Source organism: Gorilla gorilla, chromosome 12, assembly GCF_029281585.2.
Source record: "Gorilla gorilla gorilla isolate KB3781 chromosome 12, NHGRI_mGorGor1-v2.1_pri, whole genome shotgun sequence".
Taxonomy (NCBI): Eukaryota; Metazoa; Chordata; class Mammalia; order Primates; family Hominidae; genus Gorilla; species Gorilla gorilla.
In genome coordinates this window covers 107,330,166-107,356,115 of record NC_073236.2, presented here as the reverse complement: position 1 = coordinate 107,356,115, position 25,950 = coordinate 107,330,166, and the positions used below count along the sequence as shown (strand labels likewise).

The window sequence follows — 25,950 nt, the reverse complement described above, 5'->3', positions numbered from 1 at the left end:
AAATAATTATGACTGGTAAGTTTTATAAGGGGAGGACAGGTTGCTTAAATTAAAATTTAGATGGGATTTGAATTGCTTTGATTTGTACAGATTTGTAAAGTATTAGTCACATTTCAGACACTTCAGGGATACCATTCTTGACTACCCACAGTAGTCCTTTCTTTCCTATGAGCTGCTCACGTACCTAATCCTTATATTGTCACCTTTCACACTGTAGTCCAGCTATTAAGAAAAGCTTTATCAGATTTCCACATAACTACCTACCAGATTAGCCATAACTCTCCATTTCTTCTGTGAAACATCCCAGTTAAGAGTGAGCTGTGTTTGTTTCCAGATTTGTTTATGCCAGTTGTATTTCCGCTATATAATTGTTATGCAAACTAGATGTTTTTATGGTAAATCATGAAATGCTTTAAAAAAGTCCTACAGGCCAGGCTCGGTGGCTCAAGCCTGTAATCCCAGCTCTTTGAGAGGCCGAGGTGGGTGGATCACCTGAGGTCAGGAGTTCGAGCCCGGCCTGGCCAACATGGCAAAACTAAAAATACAAAAGTTAGCCGGGTGTGGTGGACGGGCACCTGTAGTCCCAGCTACTTGGGAGGTTGAGGCACAAGAATTGCTTGAACCCGGGAGGCAGAGGTTGCAGTGAGTCGAGAACGAGCCACTGCATTCCAACCTAAGTGACAGAGCAAGACTCCATCTCAAAAAACAAAAAGAAAGAAAGAAAGAGTTACTCCAGTTTACTTAGAGAATATATTAAAATGTTAACAATGGTAGTTTTATTTTGTATTACCCACATTTATCAGAGAAATAATGTCAATACTTAATATTGAAACAAGAAAGTTTCTTTTGTATGTAGTCTTTATTTTTCTCTGTGGCCTTATCTTTACAACTGCTTAACTACCAAAAGTCACGCTAAGGCTCATTTCTTTGGAGTTACTAAAATATAATTTCCAAAGACAGTTTTTAAAATATTCAGTGTTCATTAATGCTAACTAAAACTTCATTTTTTTAAACATTTTCATAGTCTTCTTTCCTATACTGACTAAATTGCCCTTTCCTGTATTAAGTAGATTACTAGAGGCTTAAGGAAAACGCAAACCTAAATGCAGTTTTATTTTATTTAATATATATTTTATATGTACTCTTAGAAAAATGGTTGTAGCATTTTTGCTGTTGTGTCTTGTATACATTACTAAATCTTGTATGTTTTGGAGTAGTCCATCTTCAGTGTCCATATTCATTACTTTGTCCTGTTTTTTTCCTCTGTGTAAAGTTAAAATTTGCCTGTTTGCTTTGTTATAATTTTATTCCGCAAGCTGGAAGCATCATATAGTAATTGCTCTTAGAGCAAGGGAGTTACCCTGGGATGTATGTCTTAATATTCTGGAGGTGTGCTTTTAAAGGATAGTTTCTAAATCTTTCTTGTTAGAGCCAGGTTTTGCCCTGAATGCAGTCCCTTGAACAAGACCTTCAGAGTGTGGTATGGATGTAGACAAAAACAATCACTAAGAGGTTAAGTACTGTTCCAGCTATACCTAACATAGTCAAGATAGATTCTTCTTTTTCTTCTTTCTCTTCTTGCTTCTTAACATCTTCTGCTGTAGTGATGACAGAAGTACCAGTTTTCCCAGAAAATGTCTTTATCTAGAGAAAAAGAGAATGATTGTGAAGCAAATTGCTAGAAAATGTATTCATTACAAATACTAGTACATACTAGAAAATTGCTAGAAAATACTAGTAAATACTAGAAAATTGCTAGAAAAGAAATACTAGCTAGTAAATACTAGAAAATTGCTAGAAAATGTATTTACTAGCAGAGAGCTAGTAAATGTATTTATTATACGTGTTGCATTTCTTGTGTAGTTTTTCAGCGTGCAGTCCTACTTTAGTCTGTTAACGTGTTGGAAAATGATAGTAAATGAGTGTATTTTAATAGAATTTAAAATCTGTTATTTTTAACATTTGGGCTGAAGAGCTGAAAATATAATGAAAATGTAGAAGTTAGATTCTGCCATTTACGTATTTAGTAGCTACAAAGATACTTAAAAATTTTTACGTATCTAACTAGGCTGATGTATTTAATGTGAACTGCAATTTATATACAAAAAACTACACATACTTAGTGTATACAATTCGGTAAGTTTAGAACATCAACTCCTTTTTAAAGCAACTCTTTTGGGGAGCAGTTGAGCAGAATAGGGATTTAAATAATTTTTTCCTTTGAAGATTAGAGGATCATTGTGTCATTAATTTTATAATCTAGTATTGAAATTAATTCCATTTTACTAATATTTTGAAAAAGCAATTAATAGCAGAGTTTATCTCTTAATAAAAGATTTATTTCCACAGATTAAACACATCACATATTTAAGCTTAAAATAATGGAGTTACTAAATGTCAGAGTTTTAAAATAATTAAAAGAGAAGTGCTGCTTACCCTACATTGCATCAGGAGTAAAGTGTTATCAGATATGTTGCTTTAGTCCACAATAGTGATGAATGAACCTTTTCTCTTCACGGAGGGCTTGTGAACAAAACCTGAACAAGCTTCATATCAAAGATGGCAAATGTTTTCAGTATATCCTGAAGGGATGTATCTTCGCTGTTTGTAATCTGTGGTAAATTTCACTGTAACTATTTGATGTAAATTGCTAGCCTCTGCAAGTAATAAGTCACACTGTAAATAGGCTCTATTTTTTAGTATTTTTAGGTTTTTGTATATGCTGAATCACATATTTCCTCCAAAATGCTAATGTTTATGGTTATTTCTCTTGAATTTTCTGTCTGATGAACCTTTACACTGTTCTTTTTCTTTTCAGCCGTTTGAAGATACTTTTCCCCATTGAAATGTTTTAGTTCCAAATGCAGAAAGTGATTTTATTCCTCTCCGTACTACCAGTTACTACTATAAAAATGAAAAAAATTATTTATTGGCATAAGTTTTGTAATGTCACACACCCGCATCTGTAGCTGTTGATGACAATTCCAAGATAGTCTTCAAGCTATGCATAAATCAGCAAACAGGCCCTTTTGAGGATTGGAAGGATAGTGACTTCACTTGCCTGGTTGTAAGCTGTAACACTGATTAAACATGCATTTGGTGCTTGCTGAGTAAAGGAGCTGCAAGCTGCACTTGGAGACATGGTGTTGCATAACAGCGTGTTGTGCCTCTGTTCTTTGTCAGGCAGGCAGCATATTGAATCCTGTAATAACAATGAAGTATGTGTAAAGAAGCTAAATTTGAAGACATCTAAGGGTTTTCTGATTAAGCTCTTCATGGCAAAAATAGAATGAAAGAATTCAAGATTGAAGTAGTTTTTATGTTGTTTTGTGCTTTAACAGGCAGGTTTTTATTAAGGGTTTATTATCTTTATCCATTCTTGTTGCTTGCTGACCACCGGTACACATTAATTTACAATAAAAGCACGTGTCTTAAAAGGAGAGCATAAATCAGCTCTACATTAGTTTTCCAAGTTCTCCTCTTGGTGGGGGGGTCTTCAAAATCTTTAAAAAAAAAAAAAAATAAGGCCGGCACAGTGGCTCACGCCTGTAATTCCAGCACTTTAGGAGGCCAAGGCGGGTGGATCACCTGAGGTCAAGGGTTTGCCTGGCCAACATGGTGAAACCCTGTCTCTACTGAAAATACAAAAAAAATTAGCCAGGTGTAGTGGCGGGTGCCTGTAATCCCAGCTACTTGGAAGGCTGAGGCAGGAGAATTGCCTGAACCCGGGAGGCGGCGGTTGCAGTGAGCCGAGATCACGCCACTGCACTCCAGCCTGGGCAACAGGGTGAGACTTCATCTCAAAAAAATAATGACGACAACAATAATAAATCCGATATAAATAACACATGTCAGGTTCCAGACATAGGCATAGATTGTCATATGCATTAATATAGAATTTGACTTAAAGAAAAGCATACTTACGTAACTAATGGTTGTCAAGAAAAATACAGAAATACAAAAAACTTGATATTTTTAGTTTAAAATGAAGAAATTTGATATCGAGATATTTTTTAAAGTACAGTAATGAAATTTAAAGTTCTTTTTAAAATTTTAAAGATTTTTGTAAAATAAACAGACAATTTTATCTCTCACATTTTTTGGACTATTCCAAGTCTCGTGTGCCAGTGCTTATTATTACCTTGTTTTGCTAGCTTTTGCCTTCATACTCTTTGATATGAACAGAATATCTTCTTCTATTTCCATAATGTAAGATTCCCAGTTGGCCTCTCCTAATGCTAACTCAATAGAGTAAAATAGATACCAGTTAAATAAGAGGGAATAGCATGTTTCATTTATTTCAGAGGAGCTGTGTTGTTTTCTCTATGCCCTTTTGTTTACATGTGAATATAATGTAACTATATATTTTTTCTTTTTTCTTCTTCAGTCATAGTCTTCTCTGTCACCGAGGCTGGAGTGCAGTGGTGTGCTCATAGGTCACTGCAGCCTTCAACTCTTAGGCTCAAACATCCTCCTGATTAGCTGGGACTACAGGCACCTGCCACCATGCCCAGCTAAGTTTTAAAATTTTTTGTAGAAATAGGTTCTCATTATGTTGCCCAGGCTAGTTTCAAAACTCCTGGCCTTAAGCAATCCTCTTGTCTCAGCCTCCTGAGTCACTGGGATTACATACATAAGCCACTGTGCCCGACTTTTTTTTTTTTTAATGTAACATCTCGTGCTTTATAAATTGACCTGCCAGTAGGCCGGGCGCGATGGCTCACACCTGTAATCCCAGCACTTTGGGAGGCCGAGGCGGGTGGATCACGAGGTCAGGAGTTCGAGACCAGCCTGGCCAACATAGTGAAACCCCATCTCTACTAAAAATACAAAAATTACCCGGGCGTGGTGGCACGTGCCTGTAGTCCCAGCTACTTGGGAGGCTGAGGCTGGAGAGTAACTTGAACCCGGGAGACAGAGGTTGCAGTGAGCCAAGACCATGCCATTGCACTGCAGCCTGGGTGACAGAGTGAGACTACATCTCAAAAAAAAAAAAAAATTGACCTCCAAGTAACATACTTTTTTTTTTTTTCTTTTTTCTTCTTTTGAGATGGAGTCTAGCTCTGTTGCCCATGCTGGAGGACAGTGGCACGATCTTGGCTCACTGCAACCTCCACTTCCCAAGCCCAAGTGATTCTCCTGCCTCAGCGTCCTGAGTAGCTGGGTCTACAGGCGTGTCAGCACGCCTGGTTAATTTTTGTATTTTTAGTAGAGGCGGGGTTTCACCATGTTAACCAGGCAGGTCTGCAACTTCTGACCTCAAATGATCTGCCCACCTCGGCCTCCCAAATATCTGGGATTACAGGCATGAGCCACTGTGCCTGCTCATGAGTGATATACTTTCTAATTAATATTCATTAATTATGAAATTTGAAATCGTTTGATTTCATTTTATTTTGATTTTTTTTAGTTGTAAATTATATTCAAGGTTTTTTTTGAACCTACAGTTTTTTTAAAAGTTTCTGGGGTTATCTTTTGTGTTTATATGAAGAAATAATGCTTTAATCATATATATATATATATATATATATATTTATTTATTTATTTATTTATTTATTTATTTCTAGATTTTCTGGGGGCAGTGGCTCACGCCTATAATCCCAGCACTTTGGGAGGCTGAGGCGGGCGGATCACGAGGTCAGGAGTTCGAGACCAGCCTGGCCAACATGGTGAAACCCCGTCTTTACTAAAAATACAAAAATTAGCCAGGCGTGGTGGTGGGCGCCTGTAATCCCAGCTACTCGGGAGGTTGAGGCAGGAGAATTGGTTGAACCCGGGAGGCGAAGGTTGCAGTGAGCCGAGATCATGCCTTGCACTCCAGCCTGAGTGACAGAGCAAGACTCCGACTTAAAAAAAAATAAAATTATTATTATTTCTAGATTTTAACAATTGGAATTATCAATTATATTTGTGCTTGCAAATTTGTGGGATCTCTTTTTCCCCTTCTCTTCCTTATTGAACTTTAGCATGCTAGACTGTCTTCAGTATTCATGTATGGAGAAGAAGATTCTCATTTTGTGGTTTTGGTTGTTCTTAATACCTTCATAATAATTTAATTTTTAAAACATAAACATATCTTGTATTACTTGTATTCTTTTATAATTTTATCTAAATTGCTATTGAGTATTTTTAGGTTCACAGAAAATTGAGCAGATACTACAGAGTTCCCATATATGCAGTTCCTACTCCCAGTTTACTTATTATTCATATTTTGCATTAGTGTAGTACATATAATTGATGAACTAATAGTGGTATGTTATTTTTAACTAAATTTATAGTTGAAATTCGAGTTCGCTCTTTATGTTCTACAGTTGTGTGGGTTTTGACAAATGCGCAATTTTATGTATTCCACCATGACAGGATCACACAGAAGAGTTTACTGCCCTAAGAAATTCTATTAATCCTGCATCCCTTCCTAATCCCCAGACCTCTGGTAACCACTGTTCTTTGTACTGTCTCCATAGTTGTGCCTTTTTCAGAATGTCATGTAGTTGTAATCATAAGATCTAGCCTTTTAGATTGGCTTCTTTCATTTAATAATATACATTTAAGTTTCGTCCATGTGTTTTCATGGCTTGGTGGCTGCTTCATTTTTATCGCTGAAAAATATTCCATTGTATGAATATGGAAGTGTTTATTCATTCACCTTTTGAAGAACATCTTGATTGCTTCCTTTTTTTGGCATTTATGAATAGATCTGCTATAAACATTCACATACAGATTTTTATTCCCAGTTTTGTTTCACTGATCTATTTGTTTATTCTTTCGTGAGTACCACATTGTCTTAATTGTCGCAGCATTATAGTCAGGTAGTCAAGTCATATAGTGTCAGTCCTCTGACTTTGTTCTTCAGTGTTGTGCTGGCTATTCTGCGTATTTTGCCTTTCCATAGAAACTTAATCATTTGATTGATAGCCACAAAATAACTTGCTGGGGTTTTGGTTGGAACAATGTGTCCTCTGTTCTGTTTCTCTTTGTACGTTACATGAAGAGGGTTGAGAACGGTGAAATACTATGTGCACTACTTTGCTAAATGAGTTTATAAAGCAGTGCAAGTGGTAATCTTTGGGTACCTGGCTATATTTTTATCAGTATAAATTCTGATTTTTCAAATATTTCGATGTAGACAGGGAAATCATTCGAAACTTCTGTGGATTCCATTCCAGCAGATGTAGCTAAAATGGGGGGGCAGGAGAAAACTGTGGAATAGGGAAGGTTTTTTCTAAGGCTTCATTATTGTGCCAGTCTCAAGTTGAAAAGAGGCTACATGATTGTACATTCAAGTCTTATATTTTCATATATTTGAAAAATAAAACAACATATTTATAAAATATATGCAATGTTTATTGGGTGCTTTTCCTCGTATTAGTGTTTTAAAGCAATTGAAGAAAATAAATATTTCAGTATAAAAAGGAGCAAATGTATATGAATAAGTACTTAAGAGAAAAAAATTTTAGTGACAGTTTTAATGGTTGATAATTCGGTACCCTCCAATTCACCCATTTAAAGTATACAATTCATTGATTTTTATTATATTCACAAATGTGTACAACTGTTACCAAAGTGAATTTGATAATTTTTTTTTATCACCTCATAAAGAACCCTGTACCCTTGGCCAGGCACAGTTGCTCATGCCTGTAATCCCAGCACTTTGGGAGGCCCAGGTGGGCGGATCACCTGAGGTCAGGAGTTCGAGACCAGCCTGGCCAACATGGTGAACCTTGTCTCTACTAAAAATAAAAAAATGAGCCGAGTGTGGTGGTGGGCGCCTGTAATCCCAGCTACTTGGGAGGCTAAGACAGGAGAATCACTTGAACCCGGGAGGCGGAGGTTGCAGTGAGCTGAGACTGTGCCATTGCACTCCAGCCTGGGCAACAAGAGTGAAACTCTGTCTCAAAAAACAAAAAACAAACAAACAAAAAAACCCTGTACCCTTTAGTTATCATCTTCCATCCCCTCAGCTTCTCTAGCACTAAGCGGCTGATAATCTACTTTCTATCCTTATATAGAGTTGCCTTTTCTGAATATTTTATGTAAATCGGATCATATAATATGTGGTCTTTTTAAATTGGCTTTTTCCATGCAGCGAAATGTTTTCAGGGTTTATTGATGTTGAATGTATCAGTAGTTGATAACTTCTTCGGGCTGAACAACATTCCATTTTATGGCTGTGTACTACATTTTGCTTATCCATCAGTTGACGTCTATTTGTTTTTGCATTTTGGCAGTTGCAAAAATGTTGCAGTGAGCATTAGCATACAAATATCTATTGGTGTTTCTGCTTTGAATTCCTTTGGTAATATACCTAGGATGGAATTGTTGAGTTACATGGATTACCTGACTTTTAAAATTACAATAATCTTACTGGGTGTGAGATGGTATCTCATTGTGGTTTTAATTTGCATTTCTTTGATGACTAATTATGTTAAGCATATTTTCATGTGTTCATTGACTATTCACCTATCCTTTCCAGAGAAATATCTTTTCAAATTCTCTGCCCCATGAGTGGGGGCTGGCTAGAAGAGGGGATTGAATGTCAACTTCTCAGCCATGGGTACCTTCTAACTTAGCAGCAGGAGGTTGCTGTGGTAGGATGGGAAATGCTGACATCCTGCCCCTCACCCCGCTAGGAAGGCAGGCTTTCAGCTCTGTACTAAGGCATAGCTTTCCAACTTGGACCTCTGGGAGAGGGAGGCCTGTGTTCTTGGCTGTAGCCAGCTGGAGTGGTTTTTCTTTCTCATTGAGCTGAGGGTGGGGAAGAAAGGAGCAGCATCGTGATTCACATACCACAGACTCTTGCTATTCTTACTGAGTTTTAGTACATTTTCTTGAATAAATGTTTCTTCATTTGCTGCATACTCTTAGGACCACTTCCAGAGATTTTAGATAGTTGTGTTGTTTTAAAGAGTATGTACCAGTTTCACTAGGGATCTGATCTGCAAGGATCTTCCCTCTCATGCTAGCAAGAAAAATTGAGTTCTCATAAACCAAGTAAAATATTCAAGCTTTCCTACTAATTAAATGTTTTAGAACCTTACAGTGGAATATTTTGTATCCATCAAGTTCTTGAAAGTAGAAACCATCTATCTTGATGTTGGGTAGAAAGAGGAAGTTAGACACTATGGAGTATCTATTTTTTATAAAATTCAACACATACCTAAATATACAATATCATGTACTTCTCCCCTATAAGACGTATTTTATTAACTAAATTACATCAGGTTTTTCTTAAGTATTCTGTTCTCCACATTTTAAAATTCAAAAGTTTTAAGGTGGTATCTAATAAATAGCTGTTTTCCTGCCTCTGTCCTACCAATAACAGGTCATTAGGGATAAACTATAGTTATCCCTATAGTACTAATCTAACTAATAGTACTAATAGTTACAGATTGTACTAACCGGTGCTACTGATTTCTTATATTTCTTTATAGGAAATCTATATATAACAAGTAAATATAAATACATATTAGTTCATTGTCACACTGCTATAAAGAACTGCCTGAGACTGGGTGAATTATAAAGGAAAGAGGTTTAATTGACTTATAGTTCTGCAGGGCTGGGAAGGCCTCAGGAGACTTACAATCATGGCAGAAGGGGAAGCAAACATGTCCTTCTTCACATGGCAGCAGCAAGGAAAAGTGCAGAGCAAAGCAGTGAGAGCCCCTTATAAAACCATCATATCTCGTGAGAACTCACTATTATGAGGACAGCATGGAGGTAACCACCCCCATGATTCAGTTACCTCCCACCGGGTTCCTCCCATGACACATGGGGGTTATGAGAACTACAATGCATGATGAGTTTTGGGTGGAGACACAGCCAAACCATATCACATAGTCTCCCTCTTTTTATGTTTTTGTTATTTGTGTTTTGTTTTATGTTTACCTAAATAATCATTTATTTTTTATTAACATTTATGGGTTATGTTTACCATATAACCCATTTTTATACCTTACTGTCCTATCCCCACCCCAAAATGACATTATAGTACTTGCAAATTTGCTCCAGTACAGCATAAAGCATATTCTAATTTTTTATGGCTACATAATGGGCATTTAGTAATTAAAACAGTTGCATATTAATAAACATAAATAGGTTCTTTTTTGAGATAAGGTCTCACTCTGTCTCCCAGGCTAGAGTGCAGTGGCGTAATCATGACTAACTGCAGCTTCCCATGCCCGGCTAATTTTTTTAATTTTATAAAGACAGGATCTTGCCCAGGCTTGGAGTACAGTGGTGTGATTATGGCTCACTGCAGCCTCAACCTCCTGGACTCAAGTGATCCTGCCACTTCAGCCTCATGAGTAGCTGAGACTACTGGCGGGCACTGCCACACCTGGCTAATTTTTAAAATTTTGTGTAGAGATTGGGTCTTTCTGTATTGCCTAGACTGATCTTGAGCTCCTGGGCTCTAGCGATCCTTCTGCCCCAGCCTTCCAAATCCTGGGATTATAGGCATGAGCCACTGCATCCAGCTCACATATTTTTTTAATTGACATTTTTATTCTGTTGTATATGCCCATTGTAAATACGATATACCTGTTTATTGAGACTATCATCTCTGTCCTGCAGCACAGATATTTTCATCATAAGTTTTTTTGTGTATTTTTGTTGTATTTCCTATTGTGCAGTTTCTCTATTTTGCAGTTGATTGTTATATAAAATTAACAGTATTCATTTATGTGAATTTTGCATCCACATACTTTAGTATTCTGATAGTATTTCTGTGGATTTACCGTATTTTCCAAATAGAGAATCAGTTTTCTGAGAATGAAGACATTACTCTTTTCCCACTTCTTTTTTTGTTTGTTTGTTTTGAAACAGAGTCTCTGTTACCCAGGCTAGAGTACAGTGGCATGATCTTGGCTCACTGCAACCTCTGCCTCCAGGGTTCAAGCGATTCACCTGCCTCAGCCTCCTGATTAGCTGGGATTATAGGCGCACACCACCACACCTGGCTGTTTTTGTATTTTTAGTAGAGACGGGGTTTTGCCATGTTGGCTAGGCTGGTCTTGAACTCCTGACCTCAGGTGATCCACCTGCCTCGGCCTCCCACACTGCTGGGATTACAGGCGTGAGCCACCGCACCTGGCCTACCCACTTCTTATGCTTTTTTAAAAAAATGTTTTTCTTTTGGGGAATCCCCATATCCACATACCTTTCCTGGCTTGTATTTATAAAACAGAATGTCAGGAATTTGTCTCTTGAAGATGATACTTTCCAAAAGAATTTTTTGTTGTGATAAAAACACTCTGTATCTATGCCATTCATTAAGGACTTGTGTGGCTATGGGACACTTGAAATGTGGTTAGTGCAACTGAAGAACTGAATTCTTAGTTTTCTTACATTTTAGTTAAAATTTAGGTAGCGTGTGGCCAGTAGCTGCCATACTGGACAGTTCAGGAAGTATCATGGGATAATGGGAAAAGCACTAAAGCTAAATGTACCAGGTTTTCACTGTTGGTCTTCTTACTTCCTATTTAGCTGCTTGTGCAACTTAGTAAATATTAGTTTCTCAAACACACAGTGGGGATGATAATACCTAGTCCACATAATAGTACACACAGAGAAACATCATCATATAGAAAATGGATTAGATGGATGTATACCAAAATGATGTACCTGGTAAAAGAGTGGGGAAGGAGGCCGGGCGTGGTGTCTCACGCCTGTAATCCCAACAGTTTGGGAGGCTGAGGTGGGTGGATCACGAGGTCAGGAAATCGAGACCATCCTGGCTAACACAGTGAAAACCCTTCTCTACTAAAAATAAAAATAATAATTAAAAAATTAGTCAGGCATGGTGGCGGGCACCTGTACTCCCAGCTACTTGGGAGGCTGAGGCAGGAGAATGGCATGAACCTGGGAGGTGGAGCTTGCAGTGAGTCAAGATCGTGCCACTGCACTCCAGACTGGGCAACAGAGCGAGACTCCGTCTCAAAAAACAAACAAACAAGAATGGAGAAGGAGAGAAATGGTCAAAAGAAACTATAGCCTTTAAAGGAAAGTTTTATCTTTTTTTTTTTCAGGATAATCTATTTGAAATATTAATCACTGTAATCGTAACACGTTAGGAGGCCAAGGCAGGTAGATTGCCTGAGCTTAGGAGTTCGAGACCAGCCTGGGCAACATGGTGAAACCCCAACTCTACGAAAAAATAGAAAAAATTAACTGGACATGGTGGCATGTGCCTGTAATCCCAGCTGCTCTGGAATGTGAGGCAGGAGGATCCTTGAGCCCAGGAGGCCGAGGCTACAAAGTGCAATGGTTACACCATTGCACTCCAGCCTGGGCAACAGAGTGAGGCAAAAAAAAAAAAAAAAAAAAAGAATATAAATATTAATGTAAAGTTATTTTTTAGAAGTTCACCTTTTTTGGCTGGGTGCAGTGGCTCACGCCTGTAATTTCAGCACTTTGAGAATTCGAGGCGGGCAGTCACTTGAGATCTGTAGTTCGAGACCAGCCAAGCCAACATGGTGAAACACCATCTTGACCAAAAATACAAAAATTAGTCCGGCATGGTGGCATGCACCTGTAATCCCAGCCACTTGGGAGGCTGAAGCAGGAGAATTGCTTGAACCCTGGAGACAGAGGTTGCAGTGAGCTGAGATTATGTCATAGCACTCCAGTCTGGGCAACAGGAGCGAAACTCAGTCTCAAAAAAAAAAACAAAAACAAAAACAAAAAAGCACACATTTCTTGCACATAGTGTGAAGTCTGGGGTTTTAGTGTACCCATCACTGGAAGAGTAAACATTGTACCCAGTAGATATTTTTCAAACCCCACTTTTTGTAGGAGTCTCCCATGTCTCTGTTTTTTTTTGTGTGTGTGATGGAGTCTCCCTCCGTTGCTCAGGCTGGAGTGCAAGTGCAGTGGTGCGATCTGGGCTCACTGCAACCTCTGCCTCCCAGGTTCAAGTGATTGTTGTGTCTCAGCCTCCCGAGTAGCTGGGTTTACAGACACCCACCACGAGGCCCAGGTAATTTTTGTATTTTAGTAGAGATGGGGTTTCGCCGTGTTGACCAGACTGGCCTTGAACTTCTGGCCTGTAGTGATCTCCCCACCTCAGCCTCCCAAAGTGCCGAGATTATAGGCATGAGCCACCACACTTGGCCTGTAGTTATTCTTATAGAGACCTTTTACTTCCTTGATTAAATATATTCCTAGGTATTTTGTTTTAGATTTTATTATTTTATCTTATTTTTAATTTTATTTGACAGGGTCTTGCTCTGTCACCCAGGCTAGAGTACAGTAGTGCTATCAGAGCTCACTGTAGCCTCGACCTGGTAGGCTCAAGTGATTCTCCTGCCTCAGCTTCCCAAGTAGCTGGGACTACAGGAATGAACCACCACACCTGACTAATTTCCTTTTTGGTTTTTGTAGAGATAAGGTCTTACTATGTTGTTCAGGCTGGTCTTAAGCCCTTGGACCCGAGCAGTCTTCCAGCCTGGACCTCCCAAAGTGCTGTGATTTCAGGCATGAGCCACCACACCTGTTCATTTTTTTTTTTTTTTCTGTAGCTATTGTAAATGAGATTGCTTTCTTGATTTAATCCTTGGCTAGATGATTATTGGTGTATAGAAACATTACTGGTTTTCATATATTAATCTTATATCCTGAATCTTTACTGAATTAATGTATCAAATCCAAGAGTTTCTGATGGAGTCTTTAGGGTTTTCTAGATCATATCCTCAGCAAACAGGGAAAATGTTGACTTCCTGCTTTTTGAGTTTGAATGCCTTTTTTTTCCCTTGCCTGATTACTCTGGCAAGATGTCCAGTACAATGTTGAATAAGAGTGGTAAAAATGAGAACTCTTGACTTGTTCCAGTTCTTAGAGGGAATGCTTTCAGCTTTTTCCCATTAAGTATAGTGTTAGCTGTGGGTTTTTCATATATGGCCTTTATTATGTTGTGTGTTCCTTCTATGCCCAGTTTATTGGGGATTTATATCAATTTTATCACATGCTTTTTCTGCATTTATTGAAATTACTATAGAGTTTTTGTCCTTTATTATGTTATTATGATGTGTCACATTTATGGATTTGTGTATGTTGAACCATCCTTGTATCCCTGGGATAAATCATACTTGATCATGATTTATTATCTTTTTTTTTGTTGTTTATTTTTTAAAAGTTATTTATTTATTTATTTTGAGATCAGTTTGTGAGACTGGCTAATTTTTTTATTTTGGGTAGACACAGGGTTTCACCATGTTGGTCAGGCTGGTCTCGAACTCCTTGCCTCAAGCAATTCACTCACCTTGGCCTCCCAAAGTGCTGAGATTACAGGTGTGAGCTACAGTGCGTGGCCATTTATTTGTTTGTTTGTTTTGAGATGGAGTCTTGCTCTGTCACCCAGGCTGGAGTGCAATGGTATGATCCTGGCTCACTGCAACCTCCACTTTCTGGGTTCAAGCGATTCTCCTGCCTCAGCACCCCCAAGTAGGTGGGACCACAGACTTGCACCACAACACCCGGCTAATTTTTGTATTTTTAGTAGAGATGGGTTTCACCCTGTTGGCCAGGCTGGTCTCGAACTCCTGACCTCAGGTTTTCCACCCACCTCGGCCTCCCAAAGTGCTGGAGTTACAGATGTGAGCCATCACGCTTGGCCTATTTGTTTATTTTTAAGGGATGGGGTCTTGCTCTGTTGCCCAGGCTAGAGTGCAGTGGTGTCATCGTAGCCCACTTTAGCCTCAAACTCCTGGTCTCAAGCAGTCCTCCCACCTTAACCTCCCAAGTAGCTGGGAATACAGGTTTTTGGCATCACATCTGGCTAATTTTAGTTTTTTTTTTTTTTTTGTGGAGACAGGTTTTCTTGCTCTGTTGACCTTGCTTGTCTCGATCTCTTGGTCTCAAGTGATCCTCCTGCCTCAGCCTCCCAAAATGTTGGGATTACAGATGTGAACCACCATGCCATTATTGTATTATCTTTTTGATGTGCTGTTGGATTTGATTTACTTGTTTTTTGTTTTGGATTTTTGTGTCTGACTTTATTAGGGATATTGGTCTTTAGTTTTCTGCTTTTATTATATCTTTGCCTGGTTTTGGTATCAGCATAATACCGGCCTCATAAAATGAGTTAGAGAGAATAAACTCATCCTTAATTTTTTTAGTTTTGGGAGGACTTCTATCAGTATGTTGTTTTTATATTTGGTAGAATTTGGCTGTGAATTCATGTGGTCCTGGGCTTTTTTGTTTTGGTTGGGAGATGTTTTATTATGATTGAGTCTCACTGCTTGTTATTAGTTTGTTTAGAAATTCAGTTTGTTTCTTGTTCAATCTCAGGAGGTTGTATGTTTCCAGGAATTTACTTGTTTCCTCTAGGTTTTCTAGGTTGACTGTATAGTTGATCATAATAGTCCCTGATCTTTTGTATTTCTGTAGTGTCAGTTGTATTCCTTTTTCATTTCTGATTCTGTTTATTTGGATCTTCTCTCTTCTTGGTTAGTCTAGCTAATAGTTTATCAGTTTTGTTTATCTTTTCGAAAACCAACTTTTCAGTTTGCTGATACTTTGTATATTTTTGTTGGGGGGGGCTGTATTTCATTTAGTTCTGTGTTATTTCTTCTAACTTTGGGTGTGGTTTGTTCTTACTTTTCTAGTTCCTTGAGGTGCATGTAAGGTTGTTGATTTGTTACCCACTTTCTGTTGCAGCCTTTTAAGGCTATACACCTCTCTCTCTTTGCACTGCATTTGCTATATCCCACAATTTTTTTGATGTTGCGTTTCATTTTCATTCATTTCAAAAAATTTTTAAATTTGCCTTAATTTCTTTGTTGACCCAGTGATCATTCAGGATCATGCTGTTTAATTTCCATGTGTTTGTACTGCTTCCAATGTTCCTGTTGGTATTGTTTTCTAGCTTTATTCCACTGTGGTCTTGAGAAGATACTTGATATGATTTCGATTTTTAAAAATTTTGTTAAGACTCCTTTTATGGACTAACATGTGGTCTGTCTGGGAGAATGTTTCATGTGTTGGTGAAAGGAATGTATATACTGTCATTGTTGAGTAGACTGTCCTACGTCTGTTAAGTCCATTTAGTGCAAAGTCCAATTTAAGTCCAATGTTTTCTTTGTTAATTTTCTGTCTCAATTATCTTTCTAGTGCTGTGAGTTGGGTGTTGAAGTCTCCCACTATTATTGTATTACTGTGAATGTTATTGTTTGATTATGGTATTATTGGTAGATCATTTCGAGCTTTCACTATTGAAAACAGTATTGTATTGAACATTTCTTTGTAGGGTAGACAGTAACAAGTGCTATTATTGAGTCATAGAATATAGGCATTTAAAATTTTAATAGATAATGTCAGTTGGCTATACCTGTTTCCGCTTTTACCTATATGTGAGTCTAGCTTTTCCACATCCTCACAAGTACTGACATTGTGTTTTATGCCTATCAGTTAGTAACTTTTGGATATAATTTTGATTTTCCTGAATAACATAGTATCTTATAATACTATAAAATTATAGTAAGGATGTTGTGACATTGTTCATGGGTTGGAAAATGGGCTTTCATACTCAAGTATATGTGGAAACAAGGGGAAACAAGGAAAGAATGGCAGTCATACTACCCTGTCCTCTGCATCATCACTGGAAGGTGTAAAATGACCTTCTTTTCCATCACTTTGAACGTCACTCCAAATAGCCTCACTGTCATTAAGCTCTGATAGTCTCTGTTTTACATCAGTTGTAGAGATCTCTTTCACATCAGTTACCATACAAAGTACAGGATGCTAGGTGATGCCTCATCCTGTTACAACTTAATCCCCATGTAGCTCTGTGGGCACTGATGCAATTCCTACCTCTAGTAGGACTCCCACAATTCTCCTCCCCTGCTTTAGTTTTCTGTATAGCATTCAGAATACTTACTAGCTTCTGAAAAGAATGTAACTCATGTCCTTCGCCTAGAATGTTAGATACTTGATGGTAGAGATTTTTGTTTGTTTTCTTTACTGCTTATTCCCAGCCTGTCCAGCAACAGGTTTTCAGTAAATGTTTTTTATTTGTTTGTTTTTGAGACTGTCTTGCTCTGTCACCCAGGCCGGAGTGCAGTATGTGGTCTCAGCTCACTGCAGCCTCCGCCTCTTGAGTTCAAGCGATTCTCCTGCCTCAGTCTCCTGAGTAGCTGGGATTACAGACCTGCGCCGCCATGCCTAGCTAATTTTCATATTTAGTAGAGACGGGGTTTCACCATGTTGGCCAGGCTGGTCTCGAACTCCTGACCCCCGGTGACCCATCAGCCTCAGCCTCTCAAAGTGGTGAAATTACAGGTGTGAGTCACCGTGCCCTGCCAGTTAATGTTTATGGAATGGCTATTCAGTAACTGTCATTGGAAGAGAGATGTTAGATCCTTATCTCACATTATTCACAAAAGTAAATTCCAGTTGTTATACAACACAAAACCCAACAAAACAACTTATAAAAGCCTTAGAAGCAATGTGTGTTCCTCGAGTAAGGAATTCACTCTTAGATGCAAATGATTTTAATACAAAATTCATTTGATTTATAGCTAGTAATTGGAAGTTAACATAGGCAATATTTTCTTTTTTACTAAAAAGAAAGTTGATTTATTGAAATAGACTATGGATAAATTGCAATTCTGTCATTCGTTTTTACAAAAGATAAAATAACTTCATCATTCAATTTAGTTTAAAAAAGTTTCCACTTCATACTGATAAATATGTTTCCAGCCATAATATATTATCTGGGGTATTTAATCATTTCTATATGTAATATAACTAGCTATTTAGTTACATTTCTTGTTCTCCCCTAAACTTGATACTTTACTTTTTTTTGTTTTCCAAAAGTGCCTATTATTATAGTTTGTATATTGGTGCTTCATAAATATCTGCTGCATTCTTCCATTTAGCAACTAACCTATTAAGTTGACCATTGAATAATGCAGGTATTAAGGGTACCAACCCCCACATATTTGAGAATCCAAGTATAACTTTTTCTTTTTTTTTTTGAGGCGGGATTTTGCCCTATCACCCAGGCTGGAGTGCAGTGGCATGATCTTGTCCTCCCCAGTTGCAGGGGCTACAGGTGTGCACCACCACGCCCAGCTAATTTTTTGTTATCTTTTTGTAGAGATGGAAGTTTTACCATGTTGCCCAGGCCGGTCTCAAACTCCCAGGCTCAAGTGATCCTCCCACCTTGGCCTCCCAAAGGTCTGGGATTATGGGCGTGAATCACAGTGTCCGGCCCCAAGTATAACTCCTGACTCTTCCAGAACTTAGCTCCTAATAGCCTACTGTTGACTGGAAGCCTTACTGATAACATAATCAATTAACACGTTTTGGATGTTGTATGTATTATATACTGTAAGCTAAGGAAAGGAAAATATTAAGAAAAAAATCATAGAAAATATATTTACTGTTCATTAAATGGAAGTGGATCATCATAAAAGTCTTCATACTCAGAGTCTTCATGTTGAGTAGCCTAATGAGGAATAAGTGATGGGGTTGGTCTTGCTGTCTCAGGCTGGCAGAAAATCTGTATATAAGTGGACTAGTGCAGTTCAAACCTGTGTTGTTCAAGGGTCAGCTGTAATTTTTTTGAGACGGAGTTTCACTCTTGTGGCCCAGGCTGGAGTGCAATGGCATGATCTTGGCTCACTGTAGTCTCCGCCTCCCGGGTTCAAACAATTCTCCTGCCTCAGCCTCCGAGTAGCTGAGATTACAGGCATGCGCCATCCCACCTGGCTAATTTTTATATTCTTGGTAGAGGCAGGGTTTCTACATGTTGGTCAGGCTGGTCTCGAACTCCCGACCTCAGGTGATCTGCCTGCCTCGGCCTCACAAAGTACTGAGATTACAGGCCTGAACCAGCGTGCCCAGCCGGGTCAGCTGTGGACCTTGGTAAGATCCAGGTAAAAGCTACATTCCTGTGGACCTACTTTTATATTGTACATTTTCTCATTTTGTTCTTTTTCTTCTTCTCCTTATAGTTCTGGACATGGCAAGACATGTGCCACTCTATCGGGCACTGCTGGAATTGCTTCGGGCCATTGCTTCTTGTACTGCCATGGTGCCCCTATTGTTGCCCCTTTCTACAGAGAACGGTGAAGAGGAAGAAGAACAGTCAGAATGTCAAACTTCTGTTGGTACATTGTTAGCCAAAATGAAGACCTGTGTTGATACCTATACCAACCGTTTAAGGTACTATACAATGTTCATTTCTCTTGAGTTTGCCTCTAACAATGTTTTTAAAATAACTCCATGGGTGTTTTTGTTTTTCAGTGATATGTGCTTTTTAAAAGCATATACACCCTCGGCTGGGTGCGGTGGCTCACACCTGTAATCCCAGCACTGTGGGAGGCCGAGGCGGGTGGATCACGAGGTCAGGAGATCAAGACCATCCTGGCTAACATGGTGAAACCCCGTCTCTACTAAAAATACCAAAAAATTAGCCGGGCATGGTGGCAGGCGCCTGTAGCCCCAGCTACTCGGGAGGCTGAGGCAGGAGAATGGCGTGAACCCGGGAGGCAGAGGTTGCAGTGAGCCGAGATCACGCCACTGCACTCCAGCCTGGGTGACAGAGCGAGACTCCGTTTCAAAAAAAAAAAAAAGAAAGAAACTTACACACCCTCACACACAAGCAATAAATAAACATACAAAGAAAAAGTATCCACCCAAATTATACACTTAGAAACATTTATTCACAATTGCTTATTCAGTATCTCCCTGTGTGATCTCATAGCTATAGGTGGAAGTTTTTCTTAAATGGTGTCCCATTGTACCTGTTAGACAAATAGATGCTAGTTTCTCACATAATGTTGATGTCAGAGACATCTTTCAGTGTCAATAAATATCACTGACATTGTTCTAAATACTTCGAATTCACCTTTGTATTTAGGTGCTATATTTTATTTAACTATTTATTAGTAGATTTTAGGTTATTTTCAGTTCATAATAACCTCATACATACATCTTTTGGTGCTTGCAGAAATCTCTGCAGATAGAATCTTAGAAGTATAATTGTTAGGTTTATGGATTACTTCTGTTTTATTTTAGAAGTCAAAGGATTCAGTATTTGATGGAATTAAAATAAGTCTTAATGCTTATCTTTAAGGAAAACTGAATTGTTATTTTTAGTTTATTTACACCTTAGTAGATTCAGACGATGAGTTCTGTCAAAACTCTTTTTTAAATAACCTAGGAAACCTTTTCCTTTCCCTTGGCAGGATCTGTTCAGTGACCTTTTCCTTTCTCATGGCAGAATCTGTTCAGTGATTGTCAGTTTATTCCTCAAAGATGGCCTAATTCTGAATTTTGAAGCATTTATACTGTTAATGGAAGTTTAGTCCTTTGTCAATTACCTTTTGAGTAAATTAATGTCGTTTACCGTATTTACTGTATTTACTTTGCTTTTTCTCACTTATTTTTTAAGAACCTATGACTTAAGAAATAGTGTAGATCAAAAGATCATAGAGAATTGGTCACTGGAAGAATAATTCTTGTTAGTCTTTGCCTATGAGGGAAAAATCACCTTGTGAAGGAATTCTGACTTTGTTGGCTTAATGTGTTGTCATTATCACTTTATTCATTTATTTTAATAGCTTTTGGCATACAAATGGTTTTTGATTACATGGGTGAATTATATGGTGGTGATGGCTCATTGCCAGGCAGTCAGAATCATAAATTACAGCAAAGATGAAATGAAGAGCCAGTTGGTAGAGATAAAAAGCTGTAGACTCATACAACTCTGTTACTAGTAATGGAAAATGTAAAGGTATATTTTCTTTGATAGTGTGATATTTTTTCTTTTGTAGAGAAGAGAATAGTGTTGTATTTGGTCCCCTCCTATCTTGTGGCCCCCCCCCAGAATCTTTCTCACTAGTAACCAAGGAAGCTAGTGTAATAATATAACAATAGTGTGGTATCATAATTGAACTGAACATCTGGTTGTCTCATTGAGCTAATGCCTCCTTGAGAAGTGTCTACTAAAACATCTTGTTACCTTCCCTGGCCATCTGTGTTGCTTATTCTTGTAGAATAAACATAGTTTTCAGTATATCAATATATATAATATATACTGAGCTTTGAAACTGCCATCATGTCTTTTTAGGGGAATCTTGCCCTGTATTTCTGTACCTTACATTTCTGTGTTTTGAGATGACTCTGTTCGCTTGTAACTAAAATTGAAAATTTATAAAACCTTGAGTGTTTTTTACCCAGGTATATTTTGTCTTTTAGGTGAAAAATTGCATAATGATTTGGAATGTTGTTTTAGGTTTAGCCTTGATTAAAAACAGTATCACACATTTATAGTGTTACAAAGTGAAAATAAAACCAGTAAATAATAATATCCTTCTTTAAACTGTGTATTTCCTTATGCTATAATTTCTATTAGATCCTGCAAAAATGGAGTTATAGAGTATTGAATTCTAAGGTAATTATAGAATATTCTTATTGCAGGAAATTTGGACACCTATAGTGCCTCTTTGGTCTGTTTGCTTTTCTTAGCTTAATCTATTTCCTGTTCATATAACACACTATAATTTTTTGAGAAAGGAATCTTCTGCATAAAAATACACCAGTTAATTCACCATGAAAATTTAATTTCAGATAGAGGGTAACTGAGTTTCAATTAACTGGAGCTCTTTATTTTTCTATTTGATTAACCGGATGAAATTATTCCATTTAAATTCTTTAACTTTATCCAGAGAACATTCTTCAGACTTATAAATTATGTACCAACAAAATATGCATGTGAAGATATAATGACTGTTCATAAAGCTCATTTCATTATTTTATCTTTACAGTGACCCTGTGCAGTACATATTTTTAGTAATTCTTTTTACTGATAAACATTATTATGTTTTGTGTTAAGACTTGAATATACTTTTTAGTTGAAACCCGCATGGTCTCTGCTAATCTGTGCAGCCTCTGTTATAAGACGACACCGGTAAAGACTAATAATGTTACTACCTCTCTACTTTCCTTTCAAGGTTTACCATATAGAGAATTCATTTTCAGCTTCACAGAGAGAGTAAAATCTATTCTTTTCCAGTTGTCACAACTTAAGATGTATTTTTTTTCTAACAGAGTTCACAAAATAATCCATTTTTCCCTTACAGTGTATACCCACAGAAAGTGGCCTTAGTTTAATTTTAACACTGACTCAAAGCTCCCTACCCCACCTGTCTGCCTCATTCCCAACTGTATTTCACAAAAATCCTAGAATACTCTGAGAAGAGAATGATTCAGGAAAATGTGTTTTGTTAATGTATCACTTTCAGGGTCTATTTTAGTGTTTTTTGAGGGTTTGGAGCTGTAACTTTAAAAATGCTGTGTATCACGGCCGGGTGCAGTGGCTCACGGCTGTAATCCCAGCACTTTGATAGGCTGACGTGGGCTGATCACTTGAGGCCAGGAATTCTAGACCAGCCTGTCCAACATGGCAAAACCCATCTCTACTAAAAATACAAAAATTTAGCTGGGTATGGTGGCGCATACCTGTAATCCCAGGAACTTGGGAGGCTGAGGCACGAGAATCACTTGAGCCTGGGAGGTGGGGGTTGCAGTGATCACACCATTACACTCCATTACACTCCAGTCTGGACAACAGAGGGAAACTCTGTCTCAAAAAATAAATAAATAAATAAATACATACATACATACTATGTATCACACACTCAGAAACATTTTACAATATTTCTGTCTCTATTACTGGGAAATCCAAGGGTGAATAAAGTACATGTATTTGGTATGGTTCTTTTTTTAAGTAAGAGAAATCGTAGTTTACTACTTATTTTTATATACCTAATATATTGCCTTGTTTTTTTTTCTTATTTCTCTTTTGTCTTTGTTTTTAACAAGCATACACAAGACATGCAAATTTCTTTTCTTCAAATAAAATTGTATTTAACTTTTTGATCATCTTAGATAAAGAAGATAGATTCATTGTGTATTCTGCAGATCTCTAGGTAGTGATTGTGGTTGCATATAATGATTTTCATTGAAATGATGTGTATGTTGTATTTGTAATAGAATTTTTACCTTCCTTTTGGGGATGAGAGAAATTAAAGAAAAAGGTCAAGTGTAAAGAGGATGTTAACTATGACTGCTGAGAATATCCTGTCTATCTTGAAATCTCTCCTGAGGCCACTGCCTAAACCCAATTAATTGTGATCTGATAATTCAAAGAATGGAGGAGATTCCATAGGTTTGTGCGCCCCCAAGCCCAAAACCCTTACAAGAGGAGATAAAAAGACATCATTAAGAATCTGGATCCCAGTGCCAGCACTTTGGGAGGCTTAGGTGGGACGATCACTTGAAGCCGGGAGTTCAAGACCAGCCTTGGCAACATAGGGAGACCCTGTCTCTACAAAACATAAAAATAAATTAGTCAGTATCGTGGGCTGCACCTGTAGTCCTAGCTGCTCAGGAGGTTGAGGTGGGAGGATCGCTTGAGACTAGGATTTTGAGGTTACAGTGAGCTATGATTATACCACTGCATTCTATCCTGGGCGACAGAGTGAGACCCACTCTGCATGTGTAAAAACAAAAATAAAGAAAAGAAAAAAGATAGAAAGCTGGAAAGGCTTATCATTTACCTTACCTTTATCTAATTTGTAACATATTCATGATTATAAGAAATTCATGATTAACACTGATAGGTGAGATCTGGCCTGGTCACAAAATCATTACTGATGCATTCACTTAACAGATTTTTTTTTTTTTAATGTCTATGGGCACATAACTAGAAAATTGGTCTTCTTTCTAAGGGGCTGACATATAAATGGGGGAAATAATAACCAGGCAGGTTTTTTTTTTTTTTTTTTTTGGACAGAGTCTTGCTCTCTCGGCCAGGCTGGAGTGCAGTGGCTTGATCTCGGCTCACTGCAACCTCCGTCTCCTGGGTTCAAGCAATTATCTTGCCTCAGCCTCCCGAGTAGCTGGGATTACAGGCGTGTGTCACCACGCCCAGCTAATTTTTGTATTTTTAGTAGAGACGGGGTTTCACCATGTTGGCCAGGCTGGTCACAAACTCCTGACCTCAGGTAATCTGCCCGCCTCAGCCTCCCAAAGTGCTGGGAGTACATACAGGTGTGAGCCACTGCGCTGGGCCAACCTGGCAGTTGTAACAACATAGTATCTGACATATTAGTAGAATTCAAGACACTACAGGAAAATCAATCCAGGTTTGGAGGCCTAAAGGATACATAGGAATTAACAAAGAATAGAGTACAAATGAAGAGGGGCAAGGGATTGGTGTCCCAAGGGTATGAAAACAATGTTAGCAGTGAAGGAAAGCATCGCATATTCAGGGGACCTTGAAAAGTTTGGTGTGCCTGAGTATAGTGTAGCTGGAAGGTAGTGGTGGGAGATGAGCCTGGAGAGGAAATCAGGGGCTAGAAGATAAACAGGAATATATCACAGAGTTACTTACCTTAAAAGTAATGTTGAGCCGCTGAAAGGTTTTCAGCAGCTCTCATCAGGTTTGCATTATAGAAAGATGGTCTTCAGGTGTAGTTGAATGGTTGGAGGGGAAGTTGGAACAAGACCAAACTACCATGGAAGAGACTTTCATCTGTTTCGTCTCAGCAGATAGAGCTGTATATGTCTTCTCCCTGTCCTACTGTTTTGGGGGACTGAGATTTTGGTACTCATCAGCACTCTTGCTCTCATATTATGGACTTAATAGATAGTTTCTAGGTAGAAATATATTCCATGCTCCAGATATTTGTCTTAAAAAGCAATCTGTGTTCATATTGGCAACTGCAGATTTATCTCTAGGGATCTCCTTCAGTAGAGTACAAGTGCCATAGCATAAATGGATCTGGGAACGTGGCTTCCTTTGTTCTCATATACGAATCTGACGTCTACAATGTGAGGCAGAAATTTTCCAACACTAATCCTACTACTTGGTTATTTGACGGCCTCAGGCAGAAAGCTATGATCCCTCGATTGGTAGAAGCTAAGTCGTTAAGTCAAAAAGCATCTTAAATCTTTTGTATTAAGGTCCTGGAATGACAGGGTGAGACTCCATGCATGTTTATGTCTTCCTGTTCCTCTACTGTTTGCTTAAAGCTGTCACCCAGCTAAAGTTGTAGACATGGAACGCTTATACAACATTAAATTTTGTGTCCTATCTACCCAAATCTAAAAGAGAACTCATGTGATGATGAGATATTATTAATTTTATTAAATAAGTCAGTTTTCATGATTGAAAACTGAAGGAAATTTTCTTGGTAGAAATTCTTTGTTAGACTGCAGAACCTTGGCATTTGTGAGGAAGAACTTTTAGATGTTATACCACCTATGCTACTGTTTACTTAAATTTTCCTTTGCCTTTTTTTTTCTACTTAGAATTTTTCTTCAGATCAACTTAAAAAAACAACAAGTTTTTTTCAGGCTTTTAAAGAAGAAACTTCAAATTACCCCCATAGCGGATGGACCATTATCATTTGCCATAAATAGGAGATAGTGTAAACATGAGTGAACCATTTACTGTGAATAAAATAGTGTTTACTTATTAATCCTTGAAATATATTAGACCATGTGTGCAAAGCAGTACAATTGGGAATAATCATTCAGATTTTGTTTGTTAAATGAAACACTGGAAAAATAAATGCATGTCCGTCAAAAGGAGGATTGTTATACTACAGAATATTCATACATGTAAAATTGTGCAACAATGGAAAAGAAAAGTGATCTATATTTTATTTTATGTATTTATTTATTTTGAGACGGAGTCTCACTCTGTCACCCAGGATGGAGAGCAGTGATGCGATCTTGGCTCACTGCAAGTTCCACCTCCTGGGTTCAAGCAGTTCTCCTCAGCCTCCCCAGTAGCTGGGATTAGAGGCGCTTACCACCACACCTGGCTAATTATTGTATTTTTAGTAGAGAGGGGGTTTCACCGTGTTGGCCAAGCTGGTCTTGAACTCCTGACCTCAAGTGATCTGCCCCCCTCCGCCTCCCAAAGTGTTGGGATTA

The 25,950-nt window shown here is 38.1% G+C and overlaps 1 protein-coding gene across 27 annotated transcripts in view; it reads left to right on the top strand.

The window, feature by feature from the left end:
* Window positions 1-25,950, top strand: part of BIRC6 (baculoviral IAP repeat containing 6) — a 259,698-nt gene that overhangs the window by 197,200 nt on the left and 36,548 nt on the right. For all 27 annotated transcript variants that reach the window (XR_008676790.2, XM_055377695.2, XM_019021217.4 and 24 more), the window contains one exon: window positions 18,954-19,164. Coding sequence is in view for 26 of the 27 variants with exons in the window: in XM_055377695.2 (XP_055233670.2) it covers window positions 18,954-19,164 (211 nt within the window). In the remaining variant the exon portion in view is untranslated. The remainder of the gene's footprint in view (window positions 1-18,953; window positions 19,165-25,950) is intronic.